Genomic DNA, 20662 nt, shown 5'->3' with positions numbered 1-20662 from the left:
CCCCAATGTTGGAGGTGGGGACTAATAGGAGGTGCCTCGGTTATGGGGGCAGATCCATCACGAACGTCATAGTACCATCCTCATCCTGGGAGTGGCAAGTGAGTCTGCACTCTTAGTTCCCACTAAAGCAGGCTGGGAAAGAACCTGGCACCTCCCAAGACCCTCTTACTTCCATCTCTGCAAACTCCAGTTCCCCTTCACCTTCTGCCACAAGTGCAAGCAGCCTTAGGCCATCACCAGATGCAGATGCTCAGTCTTGAACTTGTCCAGGCATCAGAATCATGAGCCAAACAAACCTTTTTCTTTATAAATTACCCAGCCTCAGGTGTTCCTTTATAACAACACAAACTGAGGTACAATCTGTCCCTGCAGAGACAGTTGATATGACCGGTAAATTTTGACAGGATCGTTGGGTATGAACAGTCCTCCTTGGTCTCCCTCTTGGGAGCCAGCTGCCTTCAGAGGGCAATATTCGGCCTTCCTCCAGAGTTATGTAAGTCTGCCTACTTCGGGAGATGCAGCTGATGGGCCCAGCTGCCTCTCACAAACCACAATAAAAGTGATACTTTGGCTTCCACCTTTACTCATTTTTCAGACTGGAAAAAAACGGATGCTATTTATTTGGGATCCCCCCCAAAAGCAAGAACACCCAACCTAACATGCAGCACATCACACCATAACACCATTGGACTCTAAGCTTCCTGACAGCAGGGATCAGCTCTTCTTCTCACCCTCATATCCCTAGTAAGGTGCCTAGCAAAAAGTAAATGCTCAATTTTCTACATAAATAAGAAAAGCCCACCATGCACTGTCCCCCAGCAACCTGACTGATCTCATCTCCACACGCTTCTCTGTTCCCATACTTCACCAACTCCACAATACCAAACCACTTGAATTTTTATAAATAAGCCACTCCTTCACTTCTTAATACATGCTATTCCTTAGGTCTGTATTGCCATTGGGACCACACAAATTCCATCTCCTGGTTTAACAGTAGGCTACTGGGGCCACCTCCTCCATGAAGCCTACCTTGCCTCCTCTAGGTATGCAGTTTGGGTCATATACGCATTATAATACACATCTGCATCTTCACAGTCTATTGATGTCTGCTGGTGACTCACTAGAGTACCATTTTTCAGATTTCTTTGACTGTGAAACATAGCAAGAAATCTGTTTTATATAGCAACATACGCATGTTCATAGCAACACAGTACACATATTCATTCATGTAACAGATACTTGTTACATGTTTACTCTATGCCAAGCACTGTTCTAGGTATAAACAGTGAACAAAACAGAAGAAAATATTTGCCTGCATACAGCTTATATTCCAGAATTTTACACTGAATAAAGAAATACTTAGGCTTCCAGATTTTAAAAAATATATATAGAAAACACATCTAGCTGGTTTTATACTGCTCCAAGACAATATTCATCATGAGAAAGCAATGAAACAAAGTTGACTACACTCTAAGGGAAAATGTGACATCCAAGTAAAATTATGCCTATCCATCCTTTTACCAGAACAGATGCCTGGAATGATGTTCACCAAATGTTAAACCTAGTTAATCCTGGGTGGCCAGTTTGAGGTCATATGTTACTTTGTTTTTTTAACTGTATTGCTGAATAATAGAGGCCAGGAACCATTTTTCTAAAAATAGTGATTTTATTCTTGATAGTTACTACTTTTTTTTTTTTTGAGATGGAGTCTCACTCTTTGAGATATATAAGTAATAATATATAAAATAAAATATATATTTTATTACATAAATATATATAAATTATATGTAAAAATAAAAAATAATATATAAAAATATAAAACAAAATAAACAACCTTACTACATGAGATGAATTTAGATATACCCTATTCTATTCCAATTTTTTTTTTTTTTTGAGATGGAGTCTCACTCTATCGCCAGGTTGGAGTGCAGTAGCGCAATCTCAGCTCACTGCAACCTCCGCCTCCTGGGTTCAAGCGATTCTCCCGCCTCAGCCTCCCAAGTAGCTGGGACTACAGTCATACACCACCACGCCCAGCTAACTTTTGTATTTTTAGTAGAGACAGGGTTTCACCATGTTGGCCAGGATGGTCTTGATCTCTTGATCTCATGATCTGCCCGCCTCAGCCTCCCAAAGGGCTGTTTTGCTCCATTAAATTGATTTTAAGGCCTACTCATTCGTTATTACTTGTGGCTTAAAAAACATATATGAGACTATACTGCATTGAAGGTAGGAATGTCTTTCAACCACAAATTGCCAAAGAATGCCCAACACTTAGTAGGTATTTAATTAATTAGTGTTTCCTCATAAACAACTGAATGACTGAATGTTTTCCTCAATAGAACTGAGAGCAACTTGACAGCAGTTGAGAGCAGGGCTCATATTTTTTATATCTTGAGTCTCAGGGCATAGCACAGGGCCAGACACAAAGCCAGTCCTCAATAAATACTTATTAAATTGAAATGAGGTCTACTCGTCAGCAGCACAATTTAATAGAGCAATTCACAAATAGGTTTTAAAACAAATGAAACATTTGCCTTGGTTCTTGGTAACAAAAATATTCAAATTAGGGGTTTTAATTATAACAACTTGTATTTGCCCACGAAAACATGATGTTCCCTGGAACAACCTCCCACTTCACAGATGTAAACACTTCTCTTCTCCCAGGAATTCAAACTTGAGGCTACATGTGCTAGGAAGGGGACAAACCACACTAACAGGTGCCTCTCTTGCCTCCCAACCTCGATCCTCAAAACTGCCACTTTTTTTTTCCGCAAAGAAATTTCAAAATTGTCAGATTACAATTAAGTTTTAAATGAATTCATTTTCTCCCTCTCAAACTGTATTGTCTAATGGTGTCAGAAGAGCTCGGATAAGGTCTGTGTGACCTTATTACTACAATCCTAATGATGTGTGTTAAAAAATAAAATCTCTGAAGACATCACAGAGCTGTTGCAGGTTTCAAATGAGAAATGTCTCTGAGAAAGAATCAGAAAATATAGGCTTCCTTTAAAATGATCTATAACCCAGTTTTCACAGGGAGGAAAAAAAAAAAACAAAACTCAGCAAACACCTAACCCTGAACAAATCTCACTTTTTAAAAGAAAGATCTCTTACTTGAGGGAACCACCATACTAATTCTTTGTATTCCTATTTGGAACTACTGCTGCCCATATTTTTTGAAAAAGAACACCATGGCTGTCTATTCTATCAAATCAAAAGAAGTTTTTTCACAGTTGAGGTATTAATTTTTCTGCCTGGCTAAAGAAAACGTGCTTTTCAGTTTACTTATCACAATTTTGTAATTTAGATGTGCGGAGGGCTTGTCTTGGATATTGTTTTTGTTTGTTTGTTTTTGTTTCTCTTTCCTCTTCCTGTTTTCACTCGCAGTATTTTATTTCCATTATGGGTGCAATGGAGACATGCTGACAGGAGTGTAGGCGAGAGAGGGGGGGAAGCCAGGGTGAGACGGACCTCTCCCAGCTATACATCTGGGAAGGTGAGTCTATAAACAGCTGGGGTTTTGTTTTTGTTTCATTTTTATGAGAATTTGTTTGTATTAGTGTTTAATTCCATAACACATAGATGGGCTTTCCTCATAACAAACTACGTCAAAGACCAGTGCTCGCTCGGCCTGGTCCCTCTCTCACCCCTTAATGGACGGGCGAGGGCCATATTCTTCCCTACCTCTTCCTACCTATTTACACACAAGTTGGAAACTTGCAGAACTGTGAAAACTTCGAAAATCACGTGTCTTCCCTATTCCCCTACACACATCAGGGCTTCATCTGAGAGTGGAATACGACCTGGGCCCCGGTGCTCACTCCTGGCATTGCCCTTCGCCCCGGGACCTGGTGGCCCTCTCTCTGCGCCCCAAAACGCCCTGTCCTAGCTCCCTGAGCCCCTGGGACGCCGGGTCCTCTCTTTGTGCCCCAAGACCTCCTGCCCTTTCTCTTGCGCCCCGAGACGTCCTGTCCTCTCTTCCGCGCTCCGGGTTGCTCTGTCCTCTCTCTTTGCGTCCCGGGACGCCTTGTCCTCGCTCCCCGAGGCCCGGGACGCCTTGTCCTCGCTCTCCGAGGCCCCGGGACGCCCTGTCCTCTCTTTTTGCGCGTCGGGACGCCCTGTCCCGCGACCCCGGCCGCCTTACCCGCCGAGGAGCGAGGCCACAGGGCAGCCGCGACCCCAGAGCAAAGAAAACCCTGGCCTGCAGCGTCATGTTGATTCTCCGGAACTCGGGCCGGAAGGCGGCGAAGGCGGTACAGCGCAGGGGGCGGGACAAAAAGAACAAAGTTCTTGCGGCTGGGATCGCTGCCTGGGCTGCCGGGAGCTGGGACCGGGACTGGGACCCAGGCGGCGAGGACGCCCCGCGGCCCTGACCTTCAGGTTCGGGCCGAGGGCGCCGCCTAGCTCTGCCTGGCCGATGCTCTCTCCTGCTCTCTGGTCCGGCCGGGAGTGCTTTGTATAGCAGAGCACGGAGGTCTCTGTGTCCTTGAGCGGGTGGACGAACCCCTGCGCCCTGCAAAGGTTTGCAGATTGCAGCTGCGCGTCCCCTACACTGCCCACCAAGGGCGAAAACCTTTTTCAGTAGTATATGTTTATCCTTTAAGTGCGTGTTTAAGTGCGGAGTCCGCGTGGCGCCAAGTCACATATTATCAGAATAATATGTTGGATGTAATTTCCGTAAGGCTAAGAGCCTGAAAAACACCAAGGCCAGCTGCCGGCGTTTTGACTTTTCGCAGGACACACCGCCCCCTGTCGCCGAGATGCAGCGTGGCTCCGCCGCCCAACCTTGGCTTTTTTCTCGAAGTTATACACACGTTAAAGGCAAACGCAGATTCAGTATATCATTCTCCATCTTAGTGTAATATACCTGTTGACACAAGGCATTAGCTCAGATCACATTTCTTTCCTCATTCGTAAAATGTGAATATTCATGGCTAATTCAGGATTTTAGATAAAAGAGGACGGGTGTGAGGCCCCAGGCTCAGGCTGGTGATAGATGATACTGAGTGTTTACTACGTGCTGGAATTTTCCAAATGCTGATAAAGAAGGCAGCCCTTGATATTCAGAACCTGGCCCGGGACTCACAGCTAGATCATACTAATCTATTAAACTTAAACCTTCACACAGAATACCAATTCAGACAAGGTTGCTCTGCGATCATAATAAGGTGAGGCAAAGCAAGTCAACTTCATAGTTCTAAGCACCAACAAAAACAACTCATGGTGCCACCCACAAAACACCAAACACAATGTCTCTTGGCCAAAATGAGTTGCTATTTCTTTTCCAATTACAACTTTAACCTCATTCTACCTATAGACTTAATCTTCCTTCATTATAAGTAAGATTTATTGAGATTCTCACAGAATTGCCCGCCCTTTCTGACAACATCCATTCTAGAGTGAACCCCAACTTCCTTAGGCCATCTCCTAAATCATTTGAAATCCAAACCCTGTAAGAAGTTCTTTCTAACATTCTAACACCTCTTACTGAGACACCCTATAATTTTTCATGGCATGTGTCCTTCACTGCAAAAAAATAATAAACCCAACTGGTTTATTTGTCAACTGCAGATTTGTCCCTGGTTACCTTTGGCTGGAAGGCCTCGACAGTGCCCTGAAAGCAGTATTAATTCATTGTCTCAGTGTTGATTTTCCTGAAGCAGACTCTGAGGCCGGTATCCAGTGCAAGTGACCCATTTGAGAACCTGGGGAAGCACTAGCAGGGAAGAGAAGGTAGGCAACCCAGGTAAGTCATCCAGGTGTCTGGCAGTGGGCTACTAGAGCTTAATGCCACAGGGGAAACTCTGGGTGGAAATGGAGAACCCACGCCTCAGAGAAATCCCATCCAAGGGATGAGGAAGCTGGGGTATTAGCACACAAACTCTCATGCCAACGGTTGAGGGCCAGGACTATTGATTCCCCAGCACTCTGGCCTGTGACAGTAGCATCAGGGCTTGCTTCAGAAAAAGACCTCAAGAAAAGTGACACAGACACTATCGTTGGAGTTAGATGGTGCCCTGAAATAGTGTTTACCACAAACTTAGCTGCAATAAAAGTCTGACTCCCTTTTTTGACGTTTGATTGCTGATAGTTCTTCCCGTTTCCCGCATCTGGGCAAGTCGATAAGAAAGCCCAGACGCTCCCTCCTTTGGCTCTGGCAGCCAAGCCCTTTCTTGTGTGTGGAAACTGTTTGTCCAGCCCAATCCCCTAACCATTATAAAAACCCCAAAACATTTTTTCCTTGCTATATTAGTTTTCTAGGGCTGCCACGAGAAAGTGTGGCAGGCCAGGTTTCACTAATGCAGGCCTCCATCACAACTGTTTCAGTAGTGACTGAGTGGATAAGTTAAATATTAAAAGCTAAAAAAAAAAACCAATGTCCTTATACAAAGGCTGGGATGTAACAAAAGCCCATCAGCAGTTTTTCCTAGACCTTTCCTGGGCCTTAAACTTAAAGCATGACAAAATAATGAAGGATTCTTAACAGGACCCATTCAGGATTAAACAAGTTTTATTGGGGGCCTGAAGAAACTCCCCAGGCCTCCACAAACAAGTCTATTGGAGGACTGAAGGAACTCCCTAAACCTCCGTAATCTAGCAGGAGACAAAATAAGGGTAATCACCCAGCACCTAGACCCATTTAGACTAAGTAAATTTACTGAGGCTCCAGAGGAAGGTCTTCAGTACTCAGACCTTAGTTATAGATTAAAAGAAGTTAATCACTTATGTCTTTAGATGAATGTACACTTACATGTAGACATATAGCTTGGAAAGTATATAAACTCTGAAAAACTTTGTAATTTTGAGTTGGTCTGGTGATAATTTCCAAGCCTGTAACTGGTTACAGAAATAAAAACTTTCTTCCTCCCCAGTTCATCGGCATCTCATTACTGGCAGCAAGAAATAGCAGCTGACCCTCAGTTTGGTCCAGGAACAAAACTACCACAGATTGGGTGGCTTAAATGGAAATTTGTTTCCTCACAGTTCTGGAGGCCACAAGTCAGCAGAGCTGGTTTCTTGTGGAGCCACTGTGGGACCATCTTCTCCCTATGTCTTTACATGATCCTCCTGTGCACCTTTCAATTTCTAAATTGCCTCTTCTTATGAGAACACCAGTCGTGTTGGATTAAGGCCCACCCTCAATGACCTAATTTAACTGGAATTATCTCCCTAAAGACTCTATCTCCAAATATAGTCACATTCTGACGTATTGGGGGTTAAGAGTTCAATGTATATATTTGGCTGGGAGAAAGGAGAAGTAACACAATTCAGCCCAGAACACTTGCTCTCTTAAATAACTTTTAGACTAACTTAGGAGGCCTGTTCTGTCCTCCCAAAAAAAAAAAACCTTGAGCATATATCAATAATAAACCTTTTGCTACGCTCTTGATATATGTATAGGGGCACTGTCATTCTTGACTTCCAAACCAAATTTTAAGTGGGGTTCATCTTGTTTCTAAGAAGTTGCAACATTAGTGATACGGTTTGGATTTGTATCCCTACCCAAACCTCATGTCAAATTGTAATCCCCAGTGTTGGAATTGGGGCCTGGTGGGAGGTGACTGGATCATGGGGGCAGATTTCTCCCTTTGGTGCTATTCTCCTGATAGAGTTCTCAGGAAATCTAGTTGTTTAAAAGTGTGTGGCACTTCCCACCCTCTCTGTTCTTCCTGCTCCAGCTGTGTAAGACAGCCTGCTTCCCCTTCGCCTTCCACCATGATTGTAAGTTTCCTGAGGCCTCTCCAGTCATACTTTCTATATAGCCTACAGAACTGTGAGTCAATTAAACCTCGTTTCTTTATAAATTACTCAGTGTGAGGTATGTCTTTATAGCATTGTGAGAATGGAGTAACACAATTAGTAACTTAAAACAATCATTTATTATTTCACAGTTCACAGGAGTCAGGAGTCTAAGCACAGCTTAGCTGAATCCTTGGCTCTGGGTCTCAGAAGACTTCAATCAAGGTGTCAACTGGGCTGTTTTTATCTGGAGTCCCAACTGGAGAAGATCTGATCCCAAGCTCATCCAGATTGTTTCCAGAATTATTTTCCTCATAGCCATATGACTGACAGCCCCAGATTTTTGCTGGATGTTGGCTGGAGTTGCCTTCGGCTTCTCGAAGTCACCTCCATCCCTTCCCATGCTGGCTTCCTCAGTAGACTGCTTACTACATCAAGCCAGCAAGGATAATTTTGTACCTCAGGGAGGCCCCAGCCCATCTTTTAAGGACAATCATCAGATTAAGTGAGGCCCACTGAAAATAGTCTTAATCTCCTTTTGATTAAATAAAATCAACTGACTTGGGACTGCAAACCAAAAAGTGACTGAGGCAGGTCTCTGTCGGTTAGAGATCATTTAGCCAAGGTTGAGGACATGTCTGGGGAAAAAAAATGCAACTCACAGAAGCATCTGTAACCTATGCTTTTTCCAAAGGGGGTTTTGGGAAATTCTTTATTTAAAAAAGAAGAGCAAGCAGGAGAAAAAAAAAAAAAAAAGGAAAAGAGGGTAGACAGTGAGGCAGATGGTTCCAGTCTTTTGAGACTCTGATTAGCCTCAGTAAATCTACATTTTACATAAGATAAAATAAACTTGTGAAAAGAGGGAGTAGACAAAATGATGTTATGTCCTGGGATTATGAAATTACAGCTATTGGTTTGGGAACAACAACAAAAAGACAGTATTGGTGACTGAGTTCCCAAGCTTAACTTTCCTTATGGCATAGTGAGTGCAGAGTCCCTATATTCTGTTTTTCTTTCACAGGATCTTAGTTGCATCTGCAAAATTCTTTCACCTTTGCCACATACTGTTAACTAGAAGTGAGTCACAGTTCCTATCCATACTCAAGGGAAGGGAATTATACAGAGCATGAATACCAGGGACTGGACTAATGGGACCATCTGAGAACTCTGTCTACCACAACCATACACTAGACATGAAAAAGAAGGTTGCAAAAGTTTTAGGTAGACCCCCCGTATTAGTCCATTCTTGCATTCCTATAAATAAATATTGAAGACTGAGTAATTTATAGGAAAAGAAGTTTAATTGGCTCATGGTTCTGCAGGCGGTATAGGAAGCACTGTGGCATCTGCTTCTGGGGAGGCCTGAGGAAGCTTCCACTCATGGAAGGCAAAGGGGCACACTTTTAAATGACTAGATCTCAGGAGAATTCCCTCACTATGGCAAAGATAGTACCAAGTGGAATAGTGAGTGCTAAACCATTCATGAGAAACCTGCCCCTGTGATCTAATCACCTTCTACTAGGCTCCACCTCCAACACCAGGGATTACATTTCAATATATGGAATTTGGGTGGGGACACACATCAAAACTGCATCACCCACACTGTACAATCTGTCAGAGGGAAATAGCTACATAAAACACTTAGGCAGCCTGGACTCTGGGTTCTGTTTTACTATGTTCCCCAAGCTTGGTACAGAAGCAGAGGGTTGGAACCTCAAAGGAATAAACCGGTTAGGAAAAATATAACCACTAGGAACTGAAAATCAGAGAGGCCTCCCCTAAAGGCCTGTATAGGACTTAGGGTCCTTCTTATGATACCGAAAGGGAAGAAAGGAGACAGGGCACTAAAGATGACTAAGATTGAATTTCTCACAATTCCCACAATCATGGAGGGATGAATAGGGCTAAGAATGGAATTGAAATAAAATAAAATATTACCTTCATCCTTGAATATATGGTTGAACATTGATACTACTAGCGTGTCTTGAATATCAACAGAAAAAATGATTACATTATTTTTAATTTTTAATATTTTCTGAAATCCAAAGGCCTAAAAGTGGGGTTCATCTTGTTTCTAAGAAGAAGTTGCAACATTAGTGATATGGTTTGGATTTGTGTCCCTACCCAAACCTCATGTCGAATTGTAATCCCCAATGTTGGAATTGGGTCCTGGTGGGAGGTGACTGGATCATGAGGACAGATCTCTCCCTTTGGTGCTATTCTTCTGATTTCCTATCTGATGGTTCAGCCTTAGTGCCTGGCAGACTCCTACACTCCAGCAATGGCTGCTTCCCTCACACACACGCCTCCTCTCCCTACTTTCACATCATCACCCTAGTATGGCTGCCTCTGACCCCATAATCAGGGGTCAGCTTTAATTTTGTTTTCTCAGGAAAAGTTACCTTGATTTCTACACTAATTCAGGTCTTCCCATTAGGGAAGCATCCAAGTTTGGTGGTATCTGAGGCTTACAAACTTTGGGAAGTCATTTAAGAAAAAGAATACAAAATTAGATGCAAAAATAAATATTAACTTAGAATATAAAAAGAAATTATAACAAATGACAAATTCCAAAAAATTCACAGTATCCTAAATTTCACACAAATATAAGGTAATGTTTCAAATTACTTAAATATGTAACACGCCTCTATTTGTAATTTCCGCCTACATTTCGGGGCTGCATTCTCTTTGATCACCTCTTCCTTTGTTGAAGATTTTATACGTATATTTTTAATAGAGAGAATAGGGAGTTCAAGTGCTAAATCACTACAGATTTGTATCTGGCCAACACAGAATTTCTAAAAATTTCTGTTGCATGCAATTATTATCATATACCAAAAAAAGCATGGTGCATTCCTAATAGTAAACACTACATTGTGACTATTCATGACAGGGACAAACTTCTGTTTTGACTCTGCATCCATGAAACCATATCCTCTGCTAACAGTTTTACGTAATTTGGTACTAGCTTATGGCTTCATACACTTTAAACAATTCAAACTTTGCTTCTCCTCCAATTCCCATTTACTTCCAGAGCTGGGTACCATTGGACACTTCTACATTTCAGTACCACCTCTGGCCCTGCACGTACACGTCACAAGGCGGGCAGAAAGTATAATCCAGTCTGCTGGAAGACAGCCCCACAGAGGGACAACTAGCATTAACTCTATACTGAAGTGACACAAACCACACAAGTATTTCTGAATTGATCTAAGAAATAAATTAATTCCCCAATTCAATTTAGCAGACACCCAAACTGCTGGTGACCACTCCAACATCATCCAACATGAGAGGAATTTTGACAGAAATAGGGATGGAAAGATAATTATTTTAACTCCGTTTGTTAAAATAACTTACTTTTGTGAATTTGACTGGAAAAAAAAATTGCCCTGGGGCCTTGGAAGAGCTGTGCAAGCGAGAGGCCCTGACATTTACCGGCTTCAGGTAAATCAGCCCTTGCCTTAGCTATATGTTTTCACAGGGCACTGAATTTCCCTTTTGGGGCTCTTATTACAATTGCAATTGCGTCTTTCTCTTACATATTAGAGGCTGTAGGGTGGGGTGCCTATCTTTTTAAATTTACCATCCTTCTGTCCCTCATATCTAGCACAATGTTTGGTGCATGGTGCGCCCTCAAACACTTTGTTGAATGAGGTACTGAGACTGTTACCATTTTTCTAATGGGATTATCACAAAAGTAATTTAGAGGAGAATGTGCAGCAGTGATAGGTGCTACTAAGAAACAGACAAGGGGCATAAAACCAAGAGGCCATTCAAAATGCACTAAGTTACAGTATTTCCATGAGGGGGAGCCATGGAACATAACTTCAATGTCTGAGGATCTATTTCTCATGAAAGCTAGTATTTCTCAATTTTTTCTGTGTGTCAGATTCTGCACACAGTCTGTGTACACATTTCACTAATTGTCACAAGCACTTATAAGGCTTATATTATCATTATCAGCATTTGGGAAACTGAGGCACAACACAGGTAGGCAAACTGTCCAGCTAGTAAACAACGGTGATGGAATCTGAACCCAGCCTTGTCACGCTATAGGGCCCCTGCTTTCAGCCACTGTTTTTTACTCTTTGCTAGTGGGGTGGAACCTCAGGAGTCAGACTTCTGGGGTTCAAGCCAAGCTACATGTTTCACTAGATGTATAATGTTTAGCCAGTTACAAACTTTCTAATTTGATTCCCTTATCTGTGAGATGCAGATACAACAGTAAGGGTGCCAACCTCAAAAGCTTCTACTCAGATTTAAATGAAATAATATATTTAAAGCACTTAGAACAGAACATGACACATACAAAACAGTCAGCAAATGTCACTATCATCATGCACATGGAGAATGGCCAGTAATTAGCCCAGAATCAGCATAGAACCCCTGATACCACTATGTAATGATTTTTCTTTTCTCACAGAATCACAAGCTAAGCAAATTCAACAGGATGATTACCCATGAAGTAAACTACCCTAAGGGAGAAAAAGAAAAAAACCTACAAAAGGCCTTACCGAAAGCATTGGTGTCTAGAAATTATGCTTAGTGCAAATATGTATATATACACATATATATAAAAGACAGAGTTTTGCTCTTGTTGCCCTGGCTGGAGTGCAGTGGCGTGATCTCGGCAAACTGCACCTCCCGAGTTCAAGCGGTTCTCCTGCCTCAGCCTCCTAAGTAGCTGGGATTGCAGGTACCTACTACCAAGCCCAGCTAATTTTTGTATTTTTAGTAGAGATGGGGTTTCACCATGTTGGCCAGGCTAGTCTCGAACTCCTGACCTCAGGCGATTAGCCCGCCTAGGCCTCCCAAAATGCTGGAATTACAGGCATGAACCACCTCGTCTGGCCAGTGCAGTTTAATATTTTTGTTAGAGTCAAAAAAAATAAATAAAAAAAATTTTAAAAATTAAAAAAAGACACGCAGTATCCAAAATGGAGTTGTGTTTGAATGAAATTAAGGCTCACAGCTTCTGCCCCAGGAAAAGAGGTTGAAGAGGGTGATCAGGCTTAGCCAGGTTGGGAATGTAAGGGCAAACACAAATTAAGAATAAGAGGCTTAATTCTCCCTGTTGAAAATAAAGGAAGAGGTTTCCCCTCCTCCCTTTTCTTAGAGCATTTGCTTTATAAATCTTGTCCTTGCAAATTCTTTCGTTGTCTCTTTGAAATGTATGCAAATCTTTTTTTATTTAAGGCTAAGTAAGCCTCTTGCCAGCCTTACAATGCAGCAGTGTCTAAGGACCCTACAGCCACTCCTTTGCAAAGTAATAATCAAAGAAGATAGTGCCCCTATCCTATCTCCTATTTCTGTGGGAAAGTAGGAGCCTAACTTCAGCTGTTTACCTAGCTTCAAGTTGAAACCTACCCCCAGTCATAAAGATAAAATAAGTTAATTTTTCCTTTAAATCAACCCATTTAGTTAATATGGGTGATCACCCTAATTACCAAGTGAATTTGGAATGAACAAGGTGTGACAAAGGGTGCTGTCAAGTCCTCTTACTTGAGGACTAATTATTGTTCCTCTTAAGAACATGTATGAAATGGTTGTATCTGCTTGTCTATATAAAGTGTGAGATTTATTTTTGTCTTCACAATCTCTAGTCAATTGCCTGTGAGTCTACTGGGATGGCAGGAAATGTTGTGTTTAACTGGACATCCCCAACAGCAGTAAGCTGCAAGTAAACCCCTTGGCACCCAGCCCCAAAGCCATGTTGTTATACCAGCCTGTGCTGCTGCGGTGAGGAAGACCCACACCTTTCAGAAATGGCCACAGGGTTACTCCATATTATTTTGGAAATAGAATAAATAGACTGAGACACTCTTTGATTTCTGACTCACTACTGAAGAGTATCAGTAAGGCCCACCTGAAAGGGAGAGTCATGCTTACGTCTGGTGGAAGGTGCCAGACAAGTGATCACTGACATCCTTACAGGGCAAGTCTGAGTCGGGGAAAAGGGAGCTACAGTGAATAATGTTCCTCCCTCTGGATTTTTGCTTTTAATTTTTTTCTAGAGATGGGATCTCACTATGATGCTCAGACTGGCCTTAAACTCCTGGGCTCAAGCAATCCTCCTGCCTCAGCCTCCAGAGTAGCTGGGATTACAGATGTGAGCCACTGTGCTAGGCCTCTCTGGTTTTTGATCCTGCCTTCACTCCCCAGATTGTACATTAAAGAAATTGCTCAAGAGTTGTGCTGTGCTCCAGGAACTAAGTCTATTCCATTTGGGAGCTGAAGGGATTGAAAGAGAGTTGCAATGAGAAGCAAACCACCTGATGATACTGTTCTTGTCACAACTCTGTGACAAATTGGCTTTCTGCTACCGGACAAATTAACTTTTATCAGCTTTATTTTCCTTATAAAACTAGGGTGTTTGCATAAATGAGAAAAGTGTAGAACTATAAGATCACTTGTAGTTCTAAAAATCTGTGATTTTGCAAATAAACTAGATTTGATAGAGTTGCTACAGGTAACCTGGTGTGTTACTAAGGAGGTCATTGTGAAATACTGTTAAAATGAAAATAACTTAAATATATATTTAACATATATATATAATATTAGCTCTTATGTATCTCTGGTGTTTGAATACTCCGTCTAATTTACATATTTTAGGTAAATATTAAGCTTCAGAGTTTCAAAGTGCTTTGCAATTGTTAATTCGCTTCTGGAATGACTTCTGCAAGGGAGGCTTGCCCATGATCCCATTACACAGACTTATTTGTTCTCATTCAGTGAAGCCAAATCTCATACTCTGCAATTTGGAGTCTTACATTCTTTTATCTTTAAATTAAAAAAAAAAAAAAAAACTATGATCAAACAGCCAATATGATTCAAGTAATCCATTGATGTGTCAATTCTATTTCTTATGCACAGATTAATCATACATATATTGTTATATTCTCATATAAAGATGAAACAAGACACATAGAAGTTAAATTATTTATTCTAGTAAAATATATAATTATTATAGCAAAACCATTATAGTAAAGTAGAATGAGCATTGGGACACAAAAACAGAACTCATTGCTCCTTACTATCAGACATATTCATAATAATAAAGATACACCTTGAATCAACACTTGTTCACCACATGCTTCTCATTCACTCACACCCCACACCCCAACGACCTTCACAGTTGCAATCTAAGTAAAAGTTGGAAGAGGTTCAATGAGTAATTAAGTTTAACAAAGAGTTATGTATCTTCCATGTGTTCATCACTATGGTAAATATGAGACACAAAAGTGATTTAGACAGTAGGAACACAGACATGTCTTAGACACCACCTCCTCCCTCATGGAACTAGAAAGGAAGAAAAGGAAACTCACATTTGCTTAACAACTACCATGTATATATTATAGTATCTTGTGGAAGGAAAATAAAATCTGAGGACCCCAAATTCACTATGCCAAAAGGGAAGAGTTAAGCTCAGAAACTGAGTCATGAAAAAACTACCTTTCCTTTTGTCTTAAACTGACAGATGGCCATGTATCTCCACAGGGGTCCTCCCTCATCTGATGATGTAAATTAACACGTTATCTTCACAGGTATGGGACAAGAGGAGACTAGAAATCATCCTGCCGCCCCCCAACCCACTCACCCTGAGACAAATGCATATTTGCTGCTTCTTCTATGTTTACTTTATCTTATGTAAAGCACAGATTTATTGAGCACGATATGAATACATCAACTGTTCCCTCTCTCCCCTCCCTTTCTTGTGCAACATGTGGATTCACAAGAGTGTGACCATACCGTCCTTCTTTTTTTCTTTTCGTCTTTCCCCTCCTGACCACTTTTCCCCTTTAAATAGTGAAGCCCTCAAAATCCTTGGAAAAATTACAGGCCACACATTCTACTGTGGCTTGTGTCTTTTTACCAAGCCTGTCCTCAACCTTGGCAAAAATAAACCTCTAAATTGATTGAGACTTGTCTCAGAGACTTATGGATAAGAGGAGACTGAGTTACCTTTGTTAGTTACCCATTGTGTAATTAAGTCTAGCACTATTGAACTTATATTTTAGCTGAACATTAGTTGGAAATTAATGGCAGGGTTAATGGAATTTTGGGGGAGAGGACAAGGCAAATATTTTTAGGGTAAGATAAAGGAACCAAAGGGAGAAACTGAAAACAAGTAGGAGAAAGGGATAACTGATAAAGCAAAACCCTGGGTAAATGAGAGGAGATGGGTGTAAGCACATGGAGAAATTGATCCTGAACTGAATAGTAAAATCATATTAAACCAGAAATAAGAAGGCAAGGATAAGGCATGGGTACAGATTTTAAAAGACAAGAGGATTGTCTTGTGATACGAACAGCAGCAGTGTAAGGTCAGAAATTGTAAGGAAGTTCTTGCATCAATTTCTAGTAAGATACGATACCATTTTCTTGGAAGGAAAGCAGGAGATGATCAGATCTGAGGAGTTCAGCAAATGTGTCAAATAGCTCTTCAGAGTTATTGAGAATAGATTTTCTTAAAAGCAGGAAAAGACACTGATCAATTGTATTCTGTAGTTCAACTGATATAAGAGTTTATGGATTGGCATTGGCTCCGTATTTTTGAAGATGGACAGATTTTACTCAGGTGTCTCAGTAGAGAAATTTGTTGTGGGATTGACTCATAGTTCTGAGTTTGTTAGGGCTTCCAGACAAGTGAGCTATGGAGCTGAGAGATCTCAGAGTAAAAGTACTTCTGAGAGCTACAGCTCAGTACTGAGAAGCTGACTGACAGCAAAGTTACTGAGCTATCGATCCTGATGTCCAGCCCGGATATGAAGGAGGATGGAAGGAGACTGACACCTGGGTAAAGTGGAAGGATCATGAGGCTGGAGTCCTGGGTGAGGTTAAAAAGAGGGGCAATGGAAGTGAACATACAAAGAAGTGGGAAGGCCAGGCAGCTCCAGTTAGAAAGCAGGAGAATAAGGGTGAAGAAGGTTCTGATGATGTGAAGTTCGAAAGTGTGGCCAACCGAGAGGGTGGTATGTGTGGAGTAGAGGTGAAAGTCACAGAAGCTGAGATAGTTGAAGAATGGTGAGCCTAGAGTGAGTTTTCAGCATAGTTGAGAGTGATGGCAAGAGTTGAGATGGAGTAAAATCTCTCACATACGTGACAGTGTCCTTAATGAATATGGGCAACTGACATGGTCATACCTGCAGTAGGTAATAGAAAAAGAAGGTCTAGAGGGTGGATAGTTACACGAAATGATCCTGACCAAGGAGAGAAAGTCACGGTCTCTTTCTGAATATCATGACCTGAGCCACTTTACCAATCCAGAACCCACTGACTGGTGGAGAGGCAGGACTGCCAGGAAGAAGGATCTTGCAATCCCATAGCAAGAATATATGGTAATAACCTCCCCGCACCCCATCCTACTCTCAGTCTTTCCCTTAAGGGACCTATAGCCATTCACTTGGAAAATCATACACTGAGGAAAAGAGAATGCCCACATACTTGGAGGGCTGTGGGACATGATCATTATTGATACACATGAACCCAAAATAGTATGGCTCCTGGTTAAAGCAGAGGTATTCAGAAGCCAGAGAGTTAAGGGAGTCCTTGTCCAGGTCTGGCACACAGTGGGTCCACTGAACACACAGACCTACGTGGTGGTCATTTCCCTAGTTCCCAAATATATAATCGAAATGAACATCCTTGGTAGTTCCTACAATACTCACATCAGCTCCTTGACCTATAGGGTAAGAGCTATCAACGTGGGCAAGGCCAACAGGGAGCAGCCTCTGAAATTGCACAGCCACGACAGTGAGCAAAAACAATATAGAGGAATGATAGATATTAGTGCTTTCTTTTTGGTTCCTTTTATATCTCCATTTAATTCACCATACTTGACTTACAAAAGCCTGACAGTTCCTGGAGAATAAACAGCTGATTACTGCAATCAACAAAGTAATAACCCCAATTAGAGCTGCCGTATCAGATGTGAAATCTTTACAAGAGCAGAGCAACATGACCCTAGGCAACAGGTTTGGGGTGTTTGGTATGATGACATGTGTTTCCCCAACCTTATCAGAAAGTAGAATCCAAAAGTGCTCATATTTAATTAGAACAAATACTAGAAAATATTTGCAAAGTTGACCCAGAGCTAAGTTGTATCTCCTTAACCTCTAGCATAATGTAGTCCCAAGAGACCTGAAGTGTCTGGACATGCTACAGAACATCCCACTGTTCTACTACAGTGATGGTATGATGCTCGCCAGGTTGGATGAGCAAGGATTTGGCAAACAGGTTGGAGGCGTTGGTGAGATACGCATACTTCAGAGTGTGGAAGAAAATTCCTGCAAAATGCTGATGCTTCACTAAATCAGTGACATTTAGGGATTCGATGATGCAGGGCATACTTTTGTGTGTCCTACTTAAGAAAGATCTGCCTACTTTGAAATCATGTTTTCTTCCACCAATATTTATTGTTTTACTTTCATATTTAAATTATGATTCATCTGGAATTTAGATGAAGTCTAATTCATCTAAATGAATTAGGGGGATCAGTCTTCATTTCTTGTGTTATGTGAACACATTTCTTGTGTCATGTTAATAAACGGGATCATTAATTTGTGGGGTGGGGTGGGGGCACATGAGACTTTCCTTTGCTGCCCTGTAATCATCTTTGAAAAATCAAATTACCTTATGTGTCCACTTCTCTTAGGGCCCTCTATTCTGACTCATTTGCCTGTTTTCTATCCTTGTACCAAGCAAACACTAACTTAATAACTGTAACTTTATAATAGATCTCAGTATTTCATAATTTAAATACTCCAGCTTTGTTCTTCAAAATTGCCTTGGCTATTCTAGGCATTTGCATTTCCATATAAATTTTAGAATCTGCTTATCCATTTCTATTCAAAAAAAGCATTTGAGACATTACTGAAGTTATATTGAATCTATAGATCAATTTTGGAGGAAATGACATCTTAACAATCTGTGAACATGATCCATTATCCTTGCATTTATTTAGGACTTTAAAAACTTTCCATCGGCCAGGCGCGGTGGCTCACGCCTGTAATCCCAGCACTTTGGGAGGCCGAGGTGGGCGGATCACAAGGTCAGGAGATAGAGACCACAGTGAAACCCCGTCTTTACTAAAAATACAAAAAATTAGCCGGGCGCGGTGGCAGGCGCCTGTAGTCCCAGCTACTCAGGAGGCTGAGGCAGGAGACTGGCGTGAACCCGGGAGGCGGAGCTTGCAGTGAGCGGAGATCGCGCCACCGCACTCCAGCCTGGGGGACAGAGCGAGACTCCGTCTCAAAAAAAAAAAACCAAAACTTTCCATCAATAATGTTATGTTGTCAATAATATTTTGTATTACATATTTTGATCGATGTAATACCAAGTACTTGATTATTTTGGTGCCATTATAATTATACATGTAATTTTCTATTTATTTTCTGGAATATAAGTATACAATTAAATTTTGTATCTAGATATTATATCTAGAACCTTATTAAGTTGATTTATTAATTAAAATAGTTTGCCAACAGTCTTTTTGATTTTCAATATAGGCAATCATGTAATTTGTGAATAATGACTGTTATTTTTTCCTTTCCAAACTTAATGTCTTTTGTTACTTTTTCTCCTTTATTGCATTGGCTAGAGCATCTAAAGCCATGTTGAAAATAAGTGGTAAGAGCATGTACGTCCTTGTTTCATTACTGATGTCTTGGGGAAATGTTCAATAATTTACCTTAAGTATAACGTAAGCTGTAGTTTTTTTTGTAAATGTCCTTTATCAGATCATGGATGTTTTCTCTATTCCTACTTTGCAGAGAGGTTTTTATCATAAATGGGTGTTAAATTTTATCAATTTCTTTGCAACTATCAAGATAATCATGATTTTTCTCTTATTTAAAAATTATTCTGATGAATTACATTTATTTTTTTCCCCAATGTTAACCCATCCTTTTGTTTCTGGATAAATCCCTCTTAGTTATGATTATTCTAATACTACTTGATTCAATTTGCTAACACTGTGTTTAGGATTTTGCATTTATGATGATAAAGAGATTGGTAAACCAGCTTTTTTTTTTTTTTTTTTTTTTTTTTGGACAGGATCTTGCTCTATTGCCCAGGCTGGAGTGCAGTGGCACATGATCATGGCTCACTGCAGCATTGAACTCCTGGGCTCAAGTGATCCTTCTGCCTCAGCCTCCTGAGTAGCTGGGAATACAGGAGCATGCCACCATGCCCTGCTAATTTTAAACTTGTTTATAAAGACAGGGTCTTGCCAAGTTGCCCATGCTGATCTTAAACTCCTGGCCTCAAGTGATCCTCTCATCTTGGCCTCCCAGACTGCTGGGATTAAAGGCATGAGCCACGGTGCTGAGCCTAAACGAGCCTTTTGAAAGTGACATTTCCCCCCATTACAGAATGCTTTTGAAAGCCAAAATGTATGTGATCAGGAGTGTGCTCTCAGATGTTTATTTGGTAGTGCGCAGGATGTAGCCTACATTATGGGGGACGTGGGTGGTGATGGGTTAGGAAGCTACTGGAATTAGGAGGAGAGCTTGAACCAGCTTGAGACAAGTGGAAATGGAAAGGAAGGGTATTAAATACAGGAGACTGCCCAGTAGTTAGCATGTGATTAGATGAAACGGTGGCATTATGAAATAAAGATGTTAGGACAAGTTGATTTGAACTTAGAAAAGAGTAAAAATAATGAGTTTACTTTGAGGTGAAATCCTTATCTTCGTCATTATTATCACCATCCCTAGAATCCAAAAGAACACCTGCAATTTAAGAAATTGCAAACGCACGAAACTACATAACTGGTATTTTAATGCATTTAATTAAAAACGTTCCTTATGTTGCTTTGGAGTTAGTTTTTTAAATTCTTTTCGTTCATAATCAGGAAAGGTAGTAACCTTATATTCGGCGACACCTTAGAAACGTGCCCTTTTAACGCAGCACATTTTAA

The 20662-nt window shown here is 41.1% G+C and overlaps 1 protein-coding gene across 2 annotated transcripts in view; it reads right to left on the bottom strand.

Annotated features, from left to right (window-relative positions):
- The window catches only part of DECR1 (2,4-dienoyl-CoA reductase 1), a 45148-nt gene extending 40914 nt beyond the window's left edge, over window positions 1-4234 (bottom strand). For both annotated transcript variants that reach the window (XR_013397334.1, XM_001085155.5), the window contains exon 1: window positions 4148-4234. Coding sequence is in view for 1 of the 2 variants with exons in the window: in XM_001085155.5 (XP_001085155.1) it covers window positions 4148-4216 (69 nt within the window). In the remaining variant the exon portion in view is untranslated. The remainder of the gene's footprint in view (window positions 1-4147) is intronic.
- Between the last annotated feature and the right edge of the window lie 16428 nt (window positions 4235-20662).

Source organism: Macaca mulatta, chromosome 8 (genome assembly GCF_049350105.2).
Source record: "Macaca mulatta isolate MMU2019108-1 chromosome 8, T2T-MMU8v2.0, whole genome shotgun sequence".
NCBI classification, from domain to species: Eukaryota; Metazoa; Chordata; class Mammalia; order Primates; family Cercopithecidae; genus Macaca; species Macaca mulatta.
Note: the sequence above shows the minus strand (reverse complement) of the source record. Positions and strands in the feature narration are given on the sequence as shown.